Below are 23,886 nucleotides of genomic sequence, written 5' to 3'. Positions count from 1 at the left end.
ATGTTTAAAATGTTCTGTATGGAAACCACAGCAGGGCGGAAAAAAATTACCGATCGTTCCTGTCTGTACGGTTACATTTTTCTCAATGACCACTAGATGGCATGTCTCATATAGAATTAGAAAGTGCAGGACTAAACTGTGCTCTGTTGCTAAAATCATCAAAATAAATAGTGGCTGACTACATGATTTCATAAGAACAAAGTGCAGCCATGGGAGATGTTTGTGAGTTTTGTTATTTTCCATGGTGTTCAATTTTATGTGTATCTAATCTGGGGAGATACAAGATTACACACCAAACAACAAATCTGGTGCTTTGAGGCACACGGACAGGCAACCGTCTCATACTTATTTATGATCCAAAGAGAACAGAATTGATCAAAATTATTAAAGAAAGAAAAGATAAAAACTTATGTTCTTATCCTATTTTTCTGACTAATTTTGGCTGGAGTCTGCGGGAAAACATGGGCAAAATATCATACTTACAGCATCTTGAAAACCGAAGAGCACCACCTGAACTTGACTAATGCCGTGGCTGTCAAAGTCCAGCTCCAGCTTCAGCTTGGACAGGGTGGTGGCTATGATCTTCCGGTCAGTGGACCTCACAAATTCTCCGAGGCTCGCGACGAGGGTTGTGATGTGCTCCCATTTTAGTTTAGGTTCTTCGGCCCCCTGTGAATAATAACCAATAATCTGTCTGTCGATCAGATGTATCTGTGCTGGATGTATCAGCCATGGGTCTGCCATCCCACAGCCGCTGCCAAGAAGAACTGGGCTTAGAAATGCCCCCCTGCTAAGGGGAAAGACCATATTTGAACTATATGGCTCCTTCCCTGGCAAAAAAAGAGAGAAATTATCAGACTTTGGGAGGAAAGGCACCTGCCCCATACATTGTCTAACAGTCATGTTATAGTCAGATAGACAAAGCTCTGCCCAAACAGGGACAGGCTGGGGCCATAAGATCCCACTCTCAGAAATTTTAACTGGGAGCTAAAGAGAGATTCAGCCATAGGATCTCAGGCTCAAAGTCTGCCCAGAGAGATAAGTCATAAAATAGGGGCAATGGGACTTCCCTGGCGGTCCAGTGGTTAGGACTTCGCCTTCCAATGCAAGGGGTGCAGGTTCAATCCCTGGTCGGGGAGCTAAGATCCCACATGCCTCATGGCCAAAAAACCAAAACATAAAACAGAAGCAATATTGTAACAAATTCAGTAAAGACTTTAAAAATGGTCCACATCAAAAAAACTTTAAAAATATATAATAAAATAGGGGCAAGAGTACATCCAGTTATAAGGAAGGAAGGAAGCAGAAACAACTGAGTAGAGAATGATGATCAGTAGGGAGAGAAATGGACGGACACAGCAATGGCACACCAAGTGGGCCAACAGCAACCGAGCCAGAGGAGAGATGTACAGACTCCTGGGGCTTGAAGGCCCTTGGAATCACACTCTAGTTTCAGCCTGTGTGAGGCGCAGCTAGGCGCCGTGGTTGGAATTAACCTGAAAAGGCCACTTCCCTCATTGCTACGTGTGTCTGCCTACATGTCCCCAGTCCTTCAACTGCCCTTAAAGTGCGTCAATTCCTTGCAGTCAAAAGGGGCTTGCTTCAGACTCCACCCGGGAAACCTTTCCTTACCCACCGATAAGGCAATCAGCTATAAGAATGGACCAAATGGATGACTTCACATATTAAAAATTAAATACAATATTTAAACAAATTCCCTCCCTCAAGTTGAACCTTTTTTTTTACTTTGAGCAAGGAACATTGCTTCCTTAAAGGAAACATAGTAGGATGTTATTTACCCTCATTTAACTTTAAGGAACAACTGGATTTTTATTATGCTCATTTCTATCTCATATTGCACATTTTGTTATTGCATCATTAAAATTAAATTCCTCAGCTGGGCTGTGAAAATTACAATTTCTAGGAGTCTATTAAAATAAAAGAGAAATGTCCCATCAAGTTCTTTCTCTCAATATATTTTCATTTGGGAGCTCCCTCTCATGTTTATGTTTTGACGAGAAAAGATTATATTAAAAAGCTTGAAAACTGTCATTAAGGGAATATTTTAAAATCAGACTGGGAACAATTATAAACTTTGTTTCTTTTCTTACCACGAACTAAATTTCAACCAAAGTAAAGATTCATAGGCAATATCACAGTAACATGAAAATATGTTCAAGAAGAGAGATGTGAGTTATTCAGAAATTGGAAGCTTATCTTAGTGAAAAAGCAGTTACGTGTTTGCCAGCCGTTTAAATAGCAATCATTTTTTGGACATTAGCTTTGTTTGCACAACAGAAAAGCATGCTGCTTCTGGTTTTTGATGCCACTGCCCTACAAAGGAATGCAGTCTACCCTGGGAAATGTTCTTCTGTCTGGGATATTTCATCACGTACCTAATGGTTATTTCTGTTCTCACTCCTGCCTCCCCGTGTGCACTCATTAATGTGCCTTCATGAACAAGCATCTTAGGTACCAGGTGAGACTGATTCAGTATCAGAAAGTAGCATCTGACAGCGAGCCTTTCCTGAGCACCCAGAGGACCGTCACAGATTCTCCTGCAAAGGGGCCTCTCTCTTCTTTATCCCTTAAACTTCCTTAAAAATGGTGAGTGGATTTCAGAAGGATGTTACAGATTGAAAGGGCTTTCATGGGCCGCTTTGAGGACCTGACTAACATCTACCTTTCAGTCTTGTTCTAAAGGGTAGGCTTAACTGTAAAGATGTATCTATTAATTGAAATATTTAATACAATGAAAAGACTTATTTCCATCTGGTAGTAGAAGAGAATTTAAGATACTAGATAACTGTTATAAGCCTGCTTGATAATGATAATAATAACAATAATAGTTAACATTTGTGGAATACGTTCTATCATTATCTCAATGATTCATGATCTTAGTTACTCCTTATAGCAACCCTGTGAGGTGAATACCATTGTTTCTTCTATTTTATGGATTAGGAAATTCACCTCAGAGAGGTTAAATAACTTGCTCAAATCACACAGCCTTTATGTGGTGGAACCAGGCCTCAAAGTCAAGTTGAGGCTGAACCCAAGCTCCTAATCATTACCTTCTATTGCCCCAATCAGCTGGATGAACCAGCAGTAACCTTGGGGCAGAACCTGCTCTATCACAAGATCACCATGGGATGCCACAGGAAAGGGTTCATAGAGTCCCCAGCAGTACAGTCAGAAGCACCCTGTCTATCCCTTGACGATTCTAGATTTACTAAGTGATTCTGACCTCAGAATCACTTCTGGTCCCCACTGGTCACTTCATATTGGTGCACTGAGGCATGCCCTCTGACAGTCGCTTTTAAGTTTTTCTTTCCTTTCTCCTTTTTTTTTGCAGTACGCGGGCCTCTCACTGTTGTGGCCTCTCCCGTTGCGGAGCACAGGCTCCAGACGCGCAGGCTCAGTGGCCATGGCTCACGGGCCCAGCCGCTCCGCGGCATGTGGGATCTTCCCAGACCGGGGCATGAACCCGTGTCCCCTGCATCGGCAGGCGGACTCTCAACCACTGCGCCACCAGGGAAGCTCCCCTTTCTCCTTTTATAGAGAACATGCAAGCGTGCTTAAAAAACTAGGGAGTCACAAACACTTGAATAGGATTAACCAACTCCAAATTTAAGAATTTCAGCATGGTCATGAAATCTGCCAGGTTCTTTGCTGAGGGCTGGGACAACGACACTAACCAAGGCAGTCCCTGCCCTGATGGATCTACAGTCCAGCAGGGAGACAAAGAAAACCCCCAAACAAGCAGATACTTTCTGTATTAGAAAAGCACACTCATTGGGGATGATTACGAGATTTAAGCAATCCCTGCGTTCTGTGTTTCTGACCTAAAACAGAAGCCTTCATTCCACAGTGGCTGCTGGTGATTCCCTCCCCCAACCCAAGCCCTGTCCTCTCCCCTGGTTTATGTTTCTCCCAGCACGTGTCACCCTCTGGTGTAGCAGTGGGGAGAGCAGTGTGGTACTTGACGGCACAGACCCTGGAGCCAGGCTGCCTGTGTTCAAATCCCGACTCCATCACTTACATGTCCTCGGTGAGTTACTCAACAACTCTGTGCCTCTGTGTCCTCATCTGCAAAATGAGGATACTAACAAAACTAGTGCTGTAGGACTACTGTCAAGAGGATTAAGTGAGTAGAGACACAGGAAATACTAAGAACAACATCTGGCCCATAGAAAGTGTTTGCTAGTATTACTGTATATTTACCATATAGAGAAACATATATGTAACACACATAGTATGTAGCAACATATAACTATATATTTAACTATGTTTGTTACTATATATTCAACTACATGTTTACTGTGTTTTTATTGCTTTTCTTCCTCCACTAGAATGTCAGCTTCAATGGGATGCAGATGTTTTTTCTATTTTGCTCACTATAGTGTCCCCAGCATCTAGTAGATGCTCAATAAGTATTTGTTGAATGAGTGACCTCCAATTACTGCCCAGTTGTTCGTTCTGTCTAAACTTGATTCCCCTTCTTATCTTATGCCATCCGATTCTCAGTCCTCGAATGACCATAGTAAACAGACAGAAAGGCAAGAGTGACAGCTAAAGGTTCCAGACTGCTTCTGTCTCCTCCAGCTCTCCAGATTCTTACACGGCATCCTCAGCACTCATTCTACCTCCAACTCAGAGGCCTGGCTGCCTCTCACCCCAGAGCACCTCCCTTCTGGGCCTCAGAGTCCCTGCTCGCTGGAGGCAGCTTCCCTTAAGGACCCAGGTCAGTTTTCCCAGAACCTGGAAATTTCAGTTCTCCCTGTACCCAGAGACCCTGATGACACACACATGGCCTTTCAGCTCCTCCTACGGGATCTAACGATGTGAACATTACAGAATTCCTAAGGCGATGGAATCAGCAGAGAAACTTAGTGGGGTTCTGGAGACAAAGACAAGCAGGGGCTATAGAGCAAGAGCTGAGAAAGAGCCTGGCTCCCTTTACATCCCAATAAAAGCTGAGAACAGGTAAACTGCTAGACTGAGACTAAAACTTGACCCAATCCCTCCAGCTCCATCCATTTTTGCAGCTATTTTCCTAGGACAGAAGGGAGGGAAGAAGTTATGTGTCATCCACAATGATCAGAGAGGGACAGGTGGTGGCCACAGGTGCTAAAGCAGGTACACAAGTCCCTGACGCCAACAGAACTGAAAGAGGATGCAAGTGTCATGTCTGGGCCAAGCATGTCTGGGAGGTTTACACCCACAGGGGGCCTGAGCTTCTGCTCCGGGCACAGGAGGCATCACCTACAGCTGAGGTGGGGGAAACCCTATTTCCACTGGGGCAGAGTTCAGAGGGGATTCTTCCTCATTTCTGTAAACAGAATCCCAGGGAATACATTTTCCCAGGTATTATGGATGAAACAGTGCCATTCCTCCCACCCCCCAATTCATGTTTTTAAGCCTTAACCCACAATGTGACCGTACTTGGAGACAGGGTCTTTAGGAGGTGATTAAGGTTAAGTGAGATCATAAGGGTGAGGCCCAAATCCAATAGGATTAGTGTTCTTATAAGAAGAGGAAGAGACACCAGGGGCACACAGACAAAAAAGGGCAGGTGAGGACACAGCAAGAAAGCGGCCATCTGCAAGCCAAGGAAAGAGGCCTCAGGAGAAACCAAACCTGCCAACACCTTGCTTTTAAACTTCCAGTTTCCAGAATCGTGAGAGAGAAATTTCTGTTTAAGCTACTGGGTCTAAGGTATTTTGTTATGGCAACTTAGCAAACAAATACATCAGGGAAAAAGAATTTGACTGACCAGCTTTGTTTTTTCATAGCACGAATGGCCTCCTGGCACGCTAGATAATTTACTTATTATTGCCCATCACCTTCCATCTAATTGTAGCCCTCCAAGCACAGGGGTCTCTGTTGAATTTGTGATGTTTCCCAAACACTCAGAGAAGCTAATGGCAGGTACCCTCATGCTAATATCAGAATTAGCAATTCACATGGCTCAGTGCATGTTTATTGATTGAATGAATAAACAAATGAATGAAGGGTGAAAAGGCGTGTAGGGACCAGCTGGAACTTCATCAACATGAAAATTTTGCTGCTGACTTAAAAATAGCTTATGTTCAAAAACGCAGTTTCTGTGTTAGGGATCCGCCTATCCCTGGGGTGGGTTTGTTTTATCATCAGGAGAGCAGCAGCTTCCTCATGTCTTCACATCACGTGTGACAGTTCCAAGTGGTTATGACACTGTTAAAATAGGGGAAATGAAGTCTCCATGAGGGGTTTTACCTGAGCCAAAGATTCCATTAAGTTTCTCACAACTTTGTCTTGGTCTTCCGTCAGGATCCTGTGAAGCGTGGCCCGTCTCTCACTGTCCTTCCTCAGCATAAAGAATCCGGAATCTTTTTCTTCAGGAGAAGGTGGAGCGCTGTGGTCTTCAAAATTTTCGTCAGGGATGCTGCAATAATTCAGACAGCACAAATCACAAGTTTCTTCACAAAATGACACACAACATACTTCTCTCACCCAAAACAAGCCAGGTCTTTACCCCAGAAAGAGCGTCCGTATTCCTTTGACATCTTTTTCTCCGCAGGACTTGGCTCTTGTTTTGAAAGAGAAGGGATCCACCTTTAACTCCGTGTCTGGAGAAACTGAGCCGTACTCACTGCTACTGCTGGTGTCCTCCACCAGGACAGGCACTGGCAGGGAGATGCTCCTAAGATACTCTGCGTGTCACGAGAGGGGGAAGGAGACGATTAATGCTTCTAAGAACGTGCACACATGGACACACCTATTGAAAGACAGCAAGATCATTTGTCAGGTGTCTCGTTTCAGTGAGTAGCAAAATTACGCTTCGTAAGAGGCTGGTCGTGGGACCACGGTGCCTCCCAATGCTCAGTGTAACCCATGCAGGGGGTCGGCTAGGAAAGGGCCTTCTGGGCTCTGAAAGGAGGATCTCAGGGATGTGAAACTGGAGGAAGCACCAGGCCCAGCAGTTCCGGGTTCTGAGCCCTTCGTTTTTATTGTCCTCCTATTTGGAAGGTCATTTATGAGTCTTAGTTTTCATAGCTATAAAATAAAGGACCAGATCCATAATTTGTACACTGTGTGCCTCAGGAGTTTAAGGTTCACCTGTTTCTTGGGGCTGCCTTGGGTGGGGTGAGTGAGTAGGATTCTGTGATTCTAGAACAGAGGTTCCAACCCTGTTTTTCCTGAAACAAATATGTTCTTTCAGTCATATATCAGGGCTCTGCTTAAGGATTCAGATTAAAAAAAAGGTTCTTTACTAAACACAGATTTTGGAAACTAATGGACTAGATGATCTCTTAGGTCTTTCCCAGTTCTCAGACATTATGATTCTATAACAAATGTAAGTTTTTATTTTATTTTGATGGAGACTGAACTGGCACAATAGGAGGTGCCTACATTTCGTCAAATACTGGTTTTAAAATAAGTAATTTTTGCCAGAAACATCTTTATCAAGCATATCAATGTCTCAGGCCAAGAGGGCAGAACAGAAAGGGATGGGTCACTGGGAGATAAAAAAACATCCAGAGAATTCAGGAGGCCTGGAAGAAGTTCTGAGAGAGGAGGAACAGGAGGGGTTTTGGGAAAAGGAGAGGGGAGGGCTTCCCTGGTGGCACAGTGGTTGAGAGTCCGCCTGCCGATGCAGGGGACACGGGTTCGTGCCCCGGTCCGGGAAGATCCCACATGCTGCGGAGCGGCTGGGTCTGTGAGCCACGGCCGCTGAGCCTGCGTGTCCGGTACCGCAAAAAAAAAAAAAAAAAAAAAAGGAGAGGGGACTTTTGGACTGTGGTCTACAATTCTAAACGAGCCACTGGGCATGGGCAGGTCACAGCGAGAAGGGATCAGCAATAATAGTCATAATAACCACCTATGGCAGTTGCTAAGCGTCTCACACGTGTAATCATTTTTAATAGTTACAAAGACCCATGGGCAGGTTGTCTAACTGAATCCACTGGACAGATGAGGTGACTAAGGGTAAGTCATTTCCAAGGTCCCCCAGTTAATGCGTGAACCCAGCTCTGACCCCAACGCCCATCCTCTAAATTCTGACTCTATAAAATCTTAAGATTCTAAAATATCTTTTTTTTTGGCCATGCAGCACGTGGGATCTTAGTTCCCCAATCAGGGATTGAACACGTGCCCCGTGCAGTGGAAGCGCAGAGTCTTAACCACTGGACTGCCAGGAAGTCCCTCAAGATTCTAAAATATCTTCAGTTAGACTCTAAAGTCAGAGCAGAGTCCCAAATGCTCTTGAGTCATCCTGAGTGCAGAGGGGGGAGGGCGTGTGGGAAAGGGGACCCAGAGTTGAGCAGGTGGACACCTTCCATCTCATGCTTGTTCTAAGGTACATGCTCGCCGAGAGGGCTTGTGGGCAAAACTATCAGCTTAAACTCTCTCTCTCTAGCTCTCTCTTGCCAAGTGTGTAGAGCTGAGTTCACATAATTTAAATATGTGCGTGACGAGAATGTTTCCTAAAACAAAAACCGACCCATATGGAAGGGATAAAGCTATCATGCATTGAGCTTCTGGGCATGGCTCCAGCCTCTTTTGCTATATATTTTTTTATTTTGTTCTCAGAACTAAATCTGTGAAGTAGGTACTGTTCTCAACATAGAACGCCTGATGAAACAAGTAAATTGCTGCATGTCACACATTTAGAAAGTGGCTCAGTTGGGATCAGAACCAACTTCCAACTAAGTCCAAAGTGAATCAACTTCTGCTTAAGTCCAAAGTCAGTGCCCATTTTATGACACCAAAAACAGGCTGGTCGGGAGGCTGTGGCGCACCCCGGGTCCACCTTGTGAAACGCAGTGACTGCCTTCCAGCGTCTAGGCTGCTTGTGGAGAAAGGAAGAAAGGGAGGGGCTTCTCTTCACAGAGTTCTCCTTGACTCTCAGAATTGATGGAGGAATCTGGAAAGGCTGTGGCCAAGAAACCCCAATTACTGGGCCTCTTCTCCGGGCCGAGGCACCTTAAGGAACCTTAAGGAACCTGCAAAGACTGCCCCTGGCCTGTGGGAGAATGCACACGACGCTCACAGTGGACAATTAAGCCCCCTGCCTACGTGATCAACAGCTCATCCAACTTAGGAAAAGCCAAAGCCATGGTCATTTCTTTCCTGTTCCTTGAAATGCATTAGTTGATCTTCCTAGAGCAAATTTACCTTCCTAGTTATGATCTGCAAAGGCCAATATTAAAAATCACAACTTGTCCTGACCAACTAAATCCAGAGAGAATATAGGACGCCAAAGGTGATAGAGGAAGGTGTCTGGCATTGAAATTTTCCACAAGAAATCCATTAGGTGGCCAACTGGCTCCTCAATAAGAAAGGATGGACTCCTCTCAAATTGAAGATTTCAAAAACAGTCACCATCTTCCATTTAGGGAGGAACAATGGAAGCCTCTCTCATGAAGGAGAAAGGTGAGGGGTTTTCTGAAGGAAGGAACCCAGCCAGGCTTGCAGCCACACATCCTTAGTACCCAGAGGAGCCCCTCCATGTAAGCAAGGAACAGAGAGGATGAGGCTCTTTGACAGGCAATCTAGAGCTTAACTGTGATGCACCAAGCTTCAGCTCAATGGACAATATAAAATTAAACTCACCATTCGATCCAGCTGAAAGAGCTGTGGAAAGAAAAGCAAACACAGCAACGTAAGCATGCGTTGGGTTTGTTGTTAAACTAAGAAATCAACAAAAAATGAAGTGAATGCTTGAAATGGGATTGATGTCCTTTCCAGACATTCAGTCTGCCCATGTCATCCCACATAATCCCCCAAAATGCTAACAACAAACAAATCATTTGCTTGTTATTTTTTCTGAAATGAGTTATGGAAATTATTGCAAAAAGACAATTTATATTTTTACACTGCTATTTTATTTATAACTGGCGATCTTCTCCTTTTTTTTTTTGAGGGGGGGTTAATTATTCAGAAAGATAGTCTCCTCTAAGAGGCAACGAGTATTTTCTACTACCTAAAATTGAAAGAGCATATTATCTAGATGGCTTAGAAGTTTAACAGCTCTGTAATAGCCCTATAGCCCATCTGTGGTAATTTGGAGTTTCAGCTTGAAAAGGCTACATTTCACCCCATTAACTTTGATCTTTGTATCACCAATGCTAGTATATAGATGCTTATATTCTAGTTCCCTACTAACCATGTGGTGGAAGATTATTATGTGTGAGGCCCTAGCATTTGTGAAACTGATGGTAACACTGCTTCCTGACCAGTTTTCAGTGATGTCTTTAAGCAAATTAGCTTACTTCTGGAAAAATCTTTCACCTTAAAAGTTTAGGATTTAGTGACTCTGACCTATACCCCCTTCAAGGCAACGACATACCTGAAAGCTTAGGTTGTGTCTTTTTCTTTTTGCTTGAAACTTTTAAGAAATCATCCATAAGCAAGTCGTTAGCACAGTCTCTCTTGTCAGGGTCTGGTTCAAAACATTTCAATATGAACGCTTTGGCCTCTGCCGACATGGACTCTGGGATCTCCGGGTGGACTTTAAACATTCCCACCTAAGACACAGCACAACGTGACTTCTGAGTGACCATCTTATCCCATGGGCTCTGGGTTGCATAACCTGGTCACCTAATGCAACAAGCTCCTTTATCATATACTACAAATTCATGGCTTTTCTCAAAGTGAGACAGGACTTGTTTTCTGTAGGTTATGGAAAGTTTCCAGAGCACTTTTGTAAGTTTATCAATGACACAGGCATAGTAATTAGCTTAAGATAGTAGACGGCAGCACTATAAAGTAATAATTCAGTCCTCAAAGTTTTGTGCTTGGCTTTTCCATTTATGAGATTCACTGAATACTCCCAGCAACCCAGTGGATTAAATATTATCCTTGTTACAGCAATGAGAAAAATGAGGCTCACGGGTGTGAGGTTATATGCTTATGAAAAGGCAGATCTGGTATTTGAACCTTCATTTGTTTGGCTTAAAGCATATGTTGTTTCTCCTGTGCCATGGTTTGTGAATGTTTTCCCTGTCTCAAATTGCCTACATTAAAAGAGATATTTAAAAATACTTAAAATTGGGACTTCCCTGGTGGCACAGTGGTTAAAAATCTACCTGCCAATGCAGGCGACACAGGTTCGAGCCCTGGTCCAGGGAGCTACCACATGCCACGGAGCACCTAAGTCCATGTGCCACAACTACTGAGCCTGCACACTAGAACCCGTGAGCCACAACTACTGAGCCTGCATGCCACAACTACTGAAGCCCGCGTGGCTAGAGCCCGTGCTCTGCAATAAGAGAAGCCACCACAATAAGCCTGCACACCGCAACGAAGAGTAGCCTCCACTCTCCGTAACTAGAGAAAGCCCGCGCAGCAATGAAGACACAATGCAACCAAAAATAAATAAATAAAATAAATAAATTTATAAAAATAAATAAATAAAAATACTTAAAATTAAACAGTTTTTCTATAACAATGAGAACTTTCTTCTCATTGACGTCACTCTAATTTTTTTTCAGTAATGTTTTCATGTACTTAGTATAGAGAAAACTTCCTAAGGAAATCTTCTTTGTTATTAAATAGCTTATATGAATTTATTATTATATAGATAATAAGATATAATTATCTGTAATAATTATAAAGCCTTTACTATGTGTCAGACACTGTTCTAAGTGCTTTGCACATATTGTCTTATCCACTCCTCAAAGCCCTTTTATTAGATAGGTACTATTTTTATACCCATTTTATAGATGAGGAAACTGAGACACAAGAAGGTTAAGTAATTTACCTAAAGTCATCAAATAGTTTGACTGTGTCAGAGCCTGGATTCAAACTGTGCCAGAGTATGCTATCTCACCTAAAGCATGTTGTATAATAATCCCGGCACCGTGTGGGTAACAGAGGAGCATTTCAGAGTGAAGTCCTAGAGACTGGTGAAAACTTGAAAGACTGGCCAAGAAGAGAAAGACATCCATTCAGGTCCAGAAAGGGAGCTCCCTGAGCAGCTCTCATTGTTCTTTCAGGTTTGGTTACACTACTATTTCTGTATCAGCAGTAGCCTATCATATTGTCTCTTAAAGTAAACCAAGCTTTGTACAAACACAGGAGGGTATGTACTACGTGGTCCCTCATAAGAGGCTATTCACAAACGGAGTAAGTACTAGAAACACGATCAGTGGCAGGGAAAGGAATAACAAATTATGATCAAAAGTCCGATGCCTTAGAGAATAGCAGACATGTGAGCTTTACTTCTTGGGAAACAGGTGTTCCGCTTAATGTTCCTCTGGCTTGGTGGAGTGGCAGGTGAGGACTACAGGGATTCATGGGCAGGTCATTGTTTGCCCAGGACCCGGATGCTGAAGCTGTGGCCCCTGGGCTCTCTCAGGCCTATTTGCATATCATGTGCTTCCTATTTTGAAAGATGGAGCTGCTTCCTTTCCCACTCCCAAAACAGTTACTAATGGGCAAATTAACAGGCTAGAAGAGTAGACAGATGAGAATAAGTTTGATGTACTTAAAATAGAAACTATGCCCTTTTATCTACAGAGCCTTCAAACTATTATGATAGAGGAGTAAAGGAAAATATGTCTTTAATACCTAAATGGAGAAAACATGTTTTTATATCTCCCTCAGTGGAAGATTTTTCAGACCGTGTTTCCCAAAGAGCTTAAATCATCTTCTGTGGAGTGATGTGTTATTTATACTGCATTGTGAAAGGGCAGTCACAGGAAGCTACACTGAATCTCACTTTATAGTTGGGAAAACTAACGTGGAGAGAGGTGCTCCATGTGAGGCAGAGGTGTTGACCAGGGGGAGTGAATCTTGAACTTTATATCTTAGATTGTGCTTACTTAGGCTCCTTTCATTTTACCTAAAAAAATATGACATACATACATGGAACATCCAGGAGCTAGGAAGAGCTTTAACCACTGGTTTTTAAGACATTTAAGACATATGAAATGTGACCTTGAACATAGCTGCTTGTGGCTCCCCCAGTTCATAAAAGGGTGGTTTTCCAGTGGCCATTTCAATGATCGTGCAGCCCAAAGACCAAATGTCTGCTGCTTTCCCGTAGCCTCTTGGTCCTTTATCTATTATTTCTGGTGCCATATACTGCAGGGTACCTGCACATAATTCAAACACAGTTACACTTTAAAAAGAGAAAACAGATGAACACCTAATGACAGTTTCAATTTCTTTATATAAATAAGGTAACTTTAAAAGCCTGATTCGGAAAAAAAAAAAAAAAAAAAAGCATGATTCGGGTCTTAATAGCTCATCTTCTTTGAATTCCAGTTTTTTATGCTGTTAATAAAAGGGGAAATAGCAGTTTTCATAATGGATTTCACTGGTGACATAAAAACAGCATACGAATATTATCTGTTTACAAATAGATACTTTCTCCTTTCCTAGATGGTTGATTATAATTGAGGCATCATTTCATTGGGACCTCTTAGAAACTTCTAACGATCATTTGAGAATAACAGAAAATATATCAACACACATTTTTCTGCAATCAGTTTTTCAAATACATGAAGACTCCCTTTATGTATACTTCTAATCTTTTCCAGGAAATATTTAGGTCATTCATCCATTTCCTTAGTCTGTTATTTCTCAATTCCTGATTGAATGCTCAGTTCTTCTGTTTTCATTCTCATTTCTTAATCACGAAAGCATGAAGATTCTGAAAGTCACTGTTAAAAATAATGTAAATACGGGCTTCCTTGGTGGCGCAGTGGTTTAGAATCTGCCTGTTAATGCAGGGGACACGGGTTCGAGCCCTGGTCTGGGAAGATCCCACATGCCGTAGAGCAACTAGGCCCGTGAGCCACAACTACTGAGCCTGTGCGCCTGGAGCTTGTTCTCCACAACAAGAGAGGCCGCGATAGTGAGAGGCCCGCACACCGCGATGAAGCGTGGCCCCCGCTTGCCACAACTAGAGAAAGCCCTCACACAGGAACGAAGACCCAACACAGCAAAAATAAATAAATTAATTAATAAACTCCTACCCCCAATTTCCTCTAAAATATATACATATATAATAATAATAATAATGTAAATAATTTTGGGTGTACGTTATTCTGTAAATCTAACATACGTGGCTTCTGCTGTGAGCCTGTGGTCCATGGATAACAGATTTAATGGGTCAGACAGGTCATGAGCCATCAGTATAGACAAACCACCAGAGTTTAGAAGAATAGAAAGAAAAAGAGAGGAGATTTAAAAGGCTTCATGGAATCAGAGAGTCATAGAGTGTGGTATGACGCAAAGAGCATTAAGTGGGGGCCAAGAACTCCGGCTCTAGTTCCGGCTTCGTATATCCCAAGTGGACACTCAATTGCAATTGTCTCATTGGCTCAAACTAGAGGCTAAATTTATACTTCTAACCTGCAGTGATCTCTCAAAGTCCAGCAATGAGTCAGGAGTGTGAACAGGAACAGATAATTGCATGTCCCTGGCTTCTGATATACTCACACAAATGATATAACCCAACCAAGATGCCATAATGAATTATTTCAAGTTCTGAGGCATTTGCCAAAAGAGCCACTTCAGTATTTTCTGATTCATAACCAAAGTGACAGACATTTTGATAAATACAGGCAACACCTTTTATGAATGCCCCATGCCTGATTTATAGGTGAAAACTGCTACACAAATTTCCTCTAAACAGTTCCTATAAAATCCACTATCAAAGGCTAGAAACTGGCTGTGTTTATAAAAGTAAGGAGGGCTTCCCTGATGGTGCAGTGGTTGAGAGTCCGTCCGCCGATGCAGGGGACACGGGTTCGTGCCCCGGTCCGGGAAGATCCCACAGGCCGCGGAGCGGCTAGGCCCGTGAGCCATGGCCGCTGAGCCTGCGCGTCCAGAGCCTGTGCTCCACAACGGGAGAGGCCACAACAGTGAGAGGCCCGCGTACCGCAAAAACAAAAACAAAAATAAAAATAAGGAAAAGTATATTATTTTTGTCACATATTGTCATTTTGCCAGGTTTATCTTCCAGACCTCATCATTACATGACAGTAGCTCATGTTCACAGTCATATACGACTCCACATGCCTGCTCTCAGCTTAAATCAGTAACATTACTGGAGGAAAGCATTTCTCCTCAAATCACTACCCTTAGTAGAAAACTGTTATGATTTCTCTTCATTGATAGCTTCCCCCAAAGTCATCATTTTTTACAATGTAAATAAAATCAAGTGATTGTTTAGAAAATATGTGTTGAAGTCTACCACTCTTTTTATATCTCTGGATCTAAAAATAGACTTAATGAAAGAATTTAAGCTGTACTAACATCTCAGCAGGAATTACAATTGACCAAAAATATAGTGAATTTAAAAAGCCGGACAATTCAAGTAATATATTAACAATGAATTATGCAATGTTTTTATTCATCAGATGATATTTCAAAGAGCAATATCTGCCAATTGTATTAATTATCCCCCATCGAGCAGGTGCTAAAAAAAGCAGGCTCAGTCATGTGTTCCTATCTGCTCTCCTTACCCCACAAGCACATGACACACTATTCTATAGAAAGAGATTTAGAGAGTGGGATAATGAAGATCAAGCCAATCTGAACATTAGCCCAAGGAAAACAAGTGAGAGTATTAACTCTAAAACCCATAGCTCATATATCTTCATATCTTCAAAATAAAAAATTACTTTAAAATAATCTGTTTTAGAATTTCTTTGCCACTGCAACCACCCAGGGAGCCACTACAAGTTAGTGGTTAAAAGCTTAAACTTTGATGTCACACTACATCCACTCATTCATTTAGCAGATCTATACTGAGGGTCTACTATACTGAGGCCAGGCACTTAGAATATAGCAGTGGCTGAAACAGGCAAAAATCCCTGGGCTTGTAGAGCTTACATTTTTGCAGTGGGAGACAGACAATAAACTATAGTACAATAAATAAATAAATTATATAAATGTTAGTAAGTGATGTGTTAAGAAAAAAAAAAAAAAGCAGGGGATGAGGATCAGAAGTGCCCAGGGGGCTTCTTCCCTGGTGGTGCAGTGGTTGAGAGTCCGCCTGCCGATGCAGGGGACACGGGTTCGTGCCCCGGTCCGGGAAGATCCCACATGCCGCAGAGCGGCTGGGCCCGTGAGCCGTGGCTGCTGAGCCTGCGCGTCCGGAGCCTGTGCTCCACAACGGGAGAGGCCACAACAGTAAGAGGCCCGCGTACCGCAAAAAAAAAAACCAAAAAAAACCAGAAGTGCCCAGGGAAGGGCTGCCATGTAAACAGGGCAATCACAGGCCTCACTGAGATGACATCCGAGTTAAGGCTTGAAGGAGGTGAGGGACTTAGCCAGGCACAGAGTTGGGAGAAGAGTGTTATAGAAGGAAAAGCATGTGCAAAGGCCCTGCAGCAGGACCCCGCCTGGTGTAATGAAGGAAGTGCAGGAAGGCCTGCGCAAGGTGGGAAGGATAGGAAGTGGGTCTAAAAGGTAACGGACTCCGAGTAGGTCTGAGCCTTGTCCATTATTGTAAGGACTTTGGTGTCTATTTACTCAAAAAATAGAAAGCCATTGAGGTCTTTGAGTGATAGGGCTTGAATTATGTTTTTACAGGATTGCTCTGGCCTGTGGTGTTGAGGGAAGACTGTAGGGGCAAGAGAGGAAGCAGGGAGAACAGGCTATTGAGGTCATGCAGGTGAGGTGGGAGCTGTGGAAGGAGGGAGGAACTGGTCCAAATTTGGACACATTTTGAAGGCAGAGCCAATAGGTTTCCTTGATGGATTGAGTTGAAGCGTGAGAAAAGAGAGGCGCCATGGATAACTCTAAGTTTGGAGTGGCCAATCGAGACAGAGAACAGGGTGGGTGGAACAGGTTTCGGGGAGAAGCTAATTCATTCCATTTGGCATGTTAAGTCTAGTTGAAATGCAGCTCTTTTCCTTACTAGATTTGTGACCTCAGGCAAGTTATTTAACCTCTTTGAACCTTAATTTTCTCACCATAGACTGGGAAAATGATACCTAGGGATTAGGGTTGACATATGAATTTCAATGAAATAACATATAATGCACTTAACAGGGATGCAGTAAGCGTTCCATAGGAGGTAGTTGCTGCTGCCTTCCCTCTCACCAAATCACTAAGAAGTCACACAGGTCACTGTCTTTCAACTCACTTCATCAGAGGTTGCCTATACCTGTGCCTTGGCCAGCACTGAGTTAGTGCTGTGAGGCCTGCACACCCCAGGCCCTCGTGATCAGCGCTGGAGACAGACCCGCGCATATGTGTCGCACACATCACATCATGAGAGGTCAGTGCAAGAAGTCCAAGCAAAGGGGTCCTGGAGGACTGCTTTACTACAACTTCTCTGGCGATTAAAAAAAAATATTTTAAAGATAAGCAGCAGATAGTAAATTAACACCTTGCCCAAATCAAGAGTCTGAAAGTAAGGATTTTCTTTGCAGAAATTACTGAGTCTTGGCACCATCTAAAGTGACTCTTGCCAAATGGAGGGAGTATGAGGAAAAGAAATGTAAATATATTTAAAGTTGCTAGAAGGATGAAACTTATTTTGTTCAAAAAAATACTTTGTAAATGTGTTTAATTCTGTGCCCTGAAATACCCACTACCGTGAGAGTAGGAATGGGGTCAGAGAATTTGCTGATTGAATGTTCTGAGGCGAAGCCTTATAGACTTTCTCTCTCTCTTCCTTTCCCCTTTCCAGGCTTCCAGAACAGATTCTTCAGCAAGGTGGAGAGAAAGATGGACTGGGCAAGAAGATCAAAGCAAAGAACAAGGGGTAGATTACAAATCTGAGTTCTATCGTTTCTTCTGGGTATGAAGTCCCTTCTCTCTCTCAATTTCCTCATCTGCAAAATGGAGGCCATGCCACCTCCTCACAGAATTCAGAAAGGGGGACATCTGTCCATTTTGCTTTATATTAGACCAAAGATAATTCATTATCTTTTTTTTTTTTTTTTGGCCACACCATGCCACTTGCAGGGTCTTAGTTCCCTGACCAGGGATTGAACCCAGGGCCAAAGCAGTGGAAGCACTGAGTCCTAACCACTGACCGCCAGGGAATTCCCAATAACAAGAACTTAACATTTCATGAGAATCAGCAGAATAATGGAGTGGTAAAAACTTGGAGTGGAGAGCAGGATTGGAGTTCCAGATGTCCTCCCCATAACTGTTGGGCAGTCAATCTCTCTGAGCCTCTGTTTCCTCTTGGCTACTGTCACCTGTTTGGAAATCACTTTGTCTCCACCCTCCCAGGATTTTGCTCCAGCGGCAGCTCAGTAGCTGCATTGCCTAATTTCTCGGGGAAAGCTTTCTCCCCACCCTGCTTCTGAGTTAGTGAGTCACTTCCTTTTTCTGAATTGAAATCTTAGTTATTTATGTGCTGTGTAGGGGAACAGACCACAGGGAGTAAACAGATTAGGAAAGAGGGAACTCACAGTCCAAATGGGAAATGATTAAAGTATAAGTAAGAATCACTGAGAGGCTGGGCTAAAGAAACGTTAAAAAAAGGAATCTTGTCGGGATTATAGTGGTTGTAGACCAACCAGGAGAGAAGTAATGACATGAAAAGAAAAACAAATAACAAATTGAGAGTTAAAAAAAAAATCTTCAGCAGCATTAAGCAGGAGCCTGAGCGAGTCATATAAATACGAGGTAAGAAATGGGCCAGATCAAATTCTCTATAACATTTTTCAGGGCATCAAAAGATATCAACATTAATGTTGGTAAGAACACAGACTAAATATCTCTCTCACATTGTGCTCAAATGCAGCAATTATTTCTTTAATTACATAAGGTCTCTATCATCATTGCAAAAACATACCAGTAAAAGTTTCAGTACATGGATTTATGCCAGCAAGCCTCTTTGATGTCCCGAAATCAGAGATCTTGAGAACACCACTATAGGTATTAATCAACACATTGTCCCCCTAGAAAAGAGAGAATTTTAATCAAAAATGTTATCTTTCTCCCAATATTGTTTGTTGTTGGCTTGAAAGTCTAGTAAGTAAAGGTGTCCTTACAGCAAAAAGGACACTGATTATATACGCTTCCTTAATAGTTAATCTCAGTAGTGAATTCTTGACACCACTTTCGTTTACATATTATCAGTTCACAATCTGCTACTCAGGTCACAAGGTCAAACGAGGTTTACAGATAGTAGGGGCTATTTGTGTGTGATATGGGTATGATAACTTACAATATTTTTAACTTCTCAATCACTTTCCTTTCTTTTCTATGTTGTTTTACTTTTTTCCTGGAATATTTAGGGGCAGCACAAATAAATGGGTATTTGGGTTGGTTTTAGGGTAGTAATATTAACTTACTTTCAATAGTCCAGACTTTGTCATAAATTTACTAGTTCTGAATTTTCCCTTTTTAAGGAGAATTTCATAAATTATCTAATTTTAGTTCAACACATGAGTATATGATACTTGTGAGAAGTGGGGATTTTATTTTTTCCTTCTAACTATTCATCCATTAATTGAACAAATAGTTACTGAGTAGTAAGGATACAAAGATTAACCAGCCTGTAAGCCTCTCGGGAGCAAGGACCATATCCTGTTTAACTTTGTTCTGCTGAGCCACCAGTCCCACAGGGCACCTGAAACAGGGCCAGACATATAGTGCAAACTGAATCTTTTTTGGTTGAACATGGTTAACGGGTTTATTCCTTGAGTAGAAGAGATAAGACATGAATATCAATAACTGACTCAGGGCAGAGTGATATATTTCTGCTGTTTCTAGGATTTATTTATCATTCCAAATTAGTACCCATAAGACAATATGACCTTTGCAAATAAAACAATTACTCAGCAGGGAACTTAGGAGAATGAATCCTAGCTCATCCTACCTTTATATCCCGGTGAACTATCTGATTGTCATGGAGGTATTTTAATCCTTCCAGTATTTGCTTGGTATAAAAGCCAATTGTTTGCTCGTTGTCTTTCAGTGGGCCCCATTTGGAACGAAGGAGAGCAGAAAGACTTCCTGTAAGTAGGGAGAGACAGAGGATAAAATCTTATCCAAATGAATTCTTTAAGGCACGTTAATAATGTACCATGAATTTAAGCTAACATTTATTGGTTATTAACAGTGGCCCAGGTACTATACTAGATACAGTACTTGGGCTCAAATATAAATAGGAAAGTGTCCCTGCTCTGAAGATGGTCATTATCAAATACAGTCAAAGACCACTCAGTTTGCTAACCTTAATCCAAGTCACGATGATTGATACAAAAACAGTTCTGATACTTATTTACTGTCCCCTCATAAACTGTAAGGTAATGTCATATGTCAAATTTTTCTGTACCTTTAGACAAATGAAGACCTGTAAACTAGTAAATCCCATTCAATTTTACTCCTCTTCAAGGCCCCAGAAACATATATATTTTTTAAAGTAAGTTGTTCTCTGAGGTTTTCCCATACTTTATTTATTTTTATTGAGATATAGTTGATGTACCCTATTATATAAGTTTCAGGTGTACAACATAACGATGCATAATTTTTAAAGGTTATATTCCATTGATAGTTATAAAATATTGGCTATGATCCCTGTGTTGTACAATCTATCCTTGTAGCTTATTTATACATAGTAGAAACTTACACTTTTTAAAGAAAGAAAACCATCTCTTACCCCCTGGGACCTGCTCCATGAAGATTTTAATGAAACCATCCTCACTGAAGGAGCCCAGATACTGAACAATGTTTCGGTGCTTCAGGTGCTTATGCAGTGCTATTTCTTCATGTAGGGGCTGGGAGTATCTGAAAGACACGCAAATGCCAGGGAGCTAATGACCCTTGTGTAAACATTTAAGCAATACAAATGGAAAATTCCCATATATGAAATCAACTATGACCATCTAAGGCCTTTATTTCTCATCACATAAATTCTGTGACGTTGGAGCCCTGGTAGGGTCTAAGGGGAAATGTGTCAGGTACTGCCCTAGGTCTTCTGTATATATTAACTCATTTCTCACAACAAGCCCATGAGAAGGTACTACTAAGATGCCCATGTTACAGATAAGGAAATTGATTCACAGAGAGGATAACTAACCCGCCCAAGATCTCGAGGCTAGTAAGTGTAAGAGCTAAGATTTGAACCCAGGAAAATTGAAATCATCCACACAGCTCACTGTCCACATTAACGTGACCTTCTATTCCATTGGCTTCCTAAGTTTACTATTCCAGGAGATTCTTGCTCAGGAAGATAAAAATTGCAAATAATTTTAATATTCATTCCAGAACTTACTGAAAGGCCCAGCAACTCTTTAGTAGAAAACATAAAACCATTATATGCCAAGCCTCCTTGATTCTATTCCATCCAATTCTATCCTATCATAATTTTTTTACCCAATCCTAACCGAGCCTCCATACTGAAAGACCAGTTTTAGACCAGACCTCAAAATCATGTACTTGGTATATACTGCTTTATCAAATTATAAGTTGAAAGTGGTTTGTATTTCTGGAACAGACAGAACAACACTTTTTTTTTTTTAATTTTTGTTGGAGTATAGTTGCCTTACAATATTGTGTTAGTGTCTACTGTACAGCAAAGTGAATCAGCTATACGTACACATATATCCCCTCTTTTTTGTATTTCCTTCCCATTTAGGTCACCACAGAGCACTGAGTAGAGTTCCCTGTGCTATACAGTAGTAACAATTATCACTTGTTACCTATTTTATATATAATATCAATAGTGTATATATGTCAATCCCAATCTCCCAATTCATCACCCCCTTCCCCTTTGGTACCCACACATTTTTTTTGAATTTTATTTATTTTTTATACAGCAAGTTCTTATTAGTTATCTATTTTATACATATTAGTGTGTACATGTCAATCCCAATCTCCCAACTCATCCCACTCCCTTTCCCCCACCCTCCACTTTCCCCCCTTTGTGTCCATATATTTGTTCTCTACATCTGTGTCTCTATTTCTGCTTTGTAAATAAGATCATCATACAGAGTGAAGTCAGAAAGAGAAAAACGAATATCATATATTAATGCATATATGTGGAATCAGAACAACACTTTTGATGATTATCTGAAGTACTATGAAGTTTGTAGGCTCTTAACTCCTGAATATTAATATATACCATCATATATTATATTAATATAATTATTGTATAACTAACTGTGGTAGGATGTCAGCAACGATAAACATAAACAGAGACTCAAAGCTATTCCTGGCAATATTGGGCCAATTCTATAGATTTGGTAGATCAAGATGCCTAAATTATCTGAAGCAAGAGGCTAACTCAGTTTATGATAATTAAAGGGCTCCCACCCCTGACACTCTCTTAAATATCAATCATAAATGTTTAAATATAAGATCCTGGAGAAACAAATGTACTACACACACTCCTCCTTACGTAACCAAAGGACAGCTCAAAGTTACAATGATAGTCAGGATTCATCCTGGCTAAGAAAAGGAACTTTTCTCCAATATCGAAATGATTAGTAACACCTAGCAATTCTCACTAAACGTAAGTGAAAGTTTAAGTATCAAGCACTGAATTTGCGTGAAATTATAATTTGCTCAGGTCAATAAGCAATGTTCGTCTACAGGAATTACAAAAAAATCCCGTTTCTTCTCAATTAGCTGTGACAATGGAAAGAAGAAATGGTACCGATAGAGATACACGCATTTAGCTTTGAAAAATTATTAAATCATACATGTCTCCAGAGCACCTCTGATGAGTCAAATTCCCACTACAACCATCCAAAGCAGTGGTTCCCAACCTCGGCTGGACATTTGTATCTCCCGGAAGGATTTTTAAAAATATCAATGCCCACGACCCACCCCAGAATTCTGAGGGGTAGGGCCTGAGTATCAGTAAAGTTCCCCAGATGGCTCTAGTATACCGCTGGGTGGAAATACCTGATCTAAGTTAATAGTTGAGGGGTGTGTAGAATGTTAGCGGAAGCCCACCTGAGATGAACAACTAGCTGAGACAGACTATGAGAGTGTCCGTAAAATGCACCAGCTCGCTCTTACGACGACTGTGATGCTCTAACAAAGCATTTTTAGAATGTGAGGGAAACACAGAAGCAGCTGTTTTTGTTGCTATGATCCTTCACCACAGACGGCAGTGGTTACTATAGGCTGGATTACGCATTATTCATACCCATTCTACCATCTTAGCAATTATCCTTTGTAACCGCTACCAAAAGCAACCTGAAAAAACCTCTCCAGGTCACAAAGGTGGAAATACCTTTGTGTGCTACATCTCACAGTAACGTGATAGACTTCACTGCAATCTTCTTTTAGAGGTAACAAAAAGATGTCCCACACTAGCTGTTCAAGAGGAGGGCTTGTCATGCAAGTATTTTCAAACGACCCATATTATACCAAATGGATCTTTATTGGTGTCGGTGTACTCTGTGTGTGCACAGCGGCAGCTGAACAAACTTCAGCTACAAAGAGAGTTTTAAAAGTGGTTTCCTTCCAAGTACCTATTTAAATTCACCTGGTGGTGGGAAAGGAGGTGATGTTGCTGCAGATCAGCGAGTTTGCTGCCGCAATTTGATAGTGACAACTCTTTAAAATTCTGTATTGCTTAAAAATCCACTCTATGTATATAATACTTAAGAACCTATAGGAATATTTAACAAAAATTTTAATATGACAAATTTATGTATATTCCCTTAGGTATTTAATGAATAGTTTCTATCACCATCCCGTAAGAACTCATATATATATATGTCTCATGAACTAACCAAGGGGAAACTGCAAAAATACCACAGAAAACATAAAATTGAATTTACTGTCTGCCTATCTAATATCTGTTCTTCCCTCTTTTTATGATTTTGTTTGGAGAAACAACTGGCCAACTTAAAGCTATGGAGTTTCTAGCCTCCTTTGTAGTTATGGGTGTCCACTTTTGGCCAATGAAACAGAGGTGAAAGTATGCTGGACATTTCTGAGAAAATTTGTTTTCCTTTTTCCTCT

General features: G+C 41.5%; 1 protein-coding gene across 1 annotated transcript in view; it reads right to left on the bottom strand.

The window, feature by feature from the left end:
- The window catches only part of MAP3K5 (mitogen-activated protein kinase kinase kinase 5), a 216,462-nt gene that overhangs the window by 22,541 nt on the left and 170,035 nt on the right, over positions 1 to 23,886 (bottom strand). The window contains exons 16-24 of the mRNA XM_065889145.1: positions 20,567 to 20,694; positions 19,784 to 19,920; positions 18,755 to 18,860; positions 12,922 to 13,079; positions 10,331 to 10,508; positions 9,595 to 9,615; positions 6,515 to 6,692; positions 6,256 to 6,424; positions 484 to 669 (exon numbers count right to left, since the gene is read on the bottom strand). Of these exons, the coding sequence (XP_065745217.1) occupies positions 484 to 669; positions 6,256 to 6,424; positions 6,515 to 6,692; positions 9,595 to 9,615; positions 10,331 to 10,508; positions 12,922 to 13,079; positions 18,755 to 18,860; positions 19,784 to 19,920; positions 20,567 to 20,694 (1,261 nt within the window). The remainder of the gene's footprint in view (positions 1 to 483; positions 670 to 6,255; positions 6,425 to 6,514; positions 6,693 to 9,594; positions 9,616 to 10,330; positions 10,509 to 12,921; positions 13,080 to 18,754; positions 18,861 to 19,783; positions 19,921 to 20,566; positions 20,695 to 23,886) is intronic.

This window comes from Phocoena phocoena, chromosome 12 (assembly GCF_963924675.1).
Source record: "Phocoena phocoena chromosome 12, mPhoPho1.1, whole genome shotgun sequence".
NCBI classification, from domain to species: domain Eukaryota; kingdom Metazoa; phylum Chordata; class Mammalia; order Artiodactyla; family Phocoenidae; genus Phocoena; species Phocoena phocoena.
This window is presented reverse-complemented; position numbering and strand designations above follow the sequence as displayed.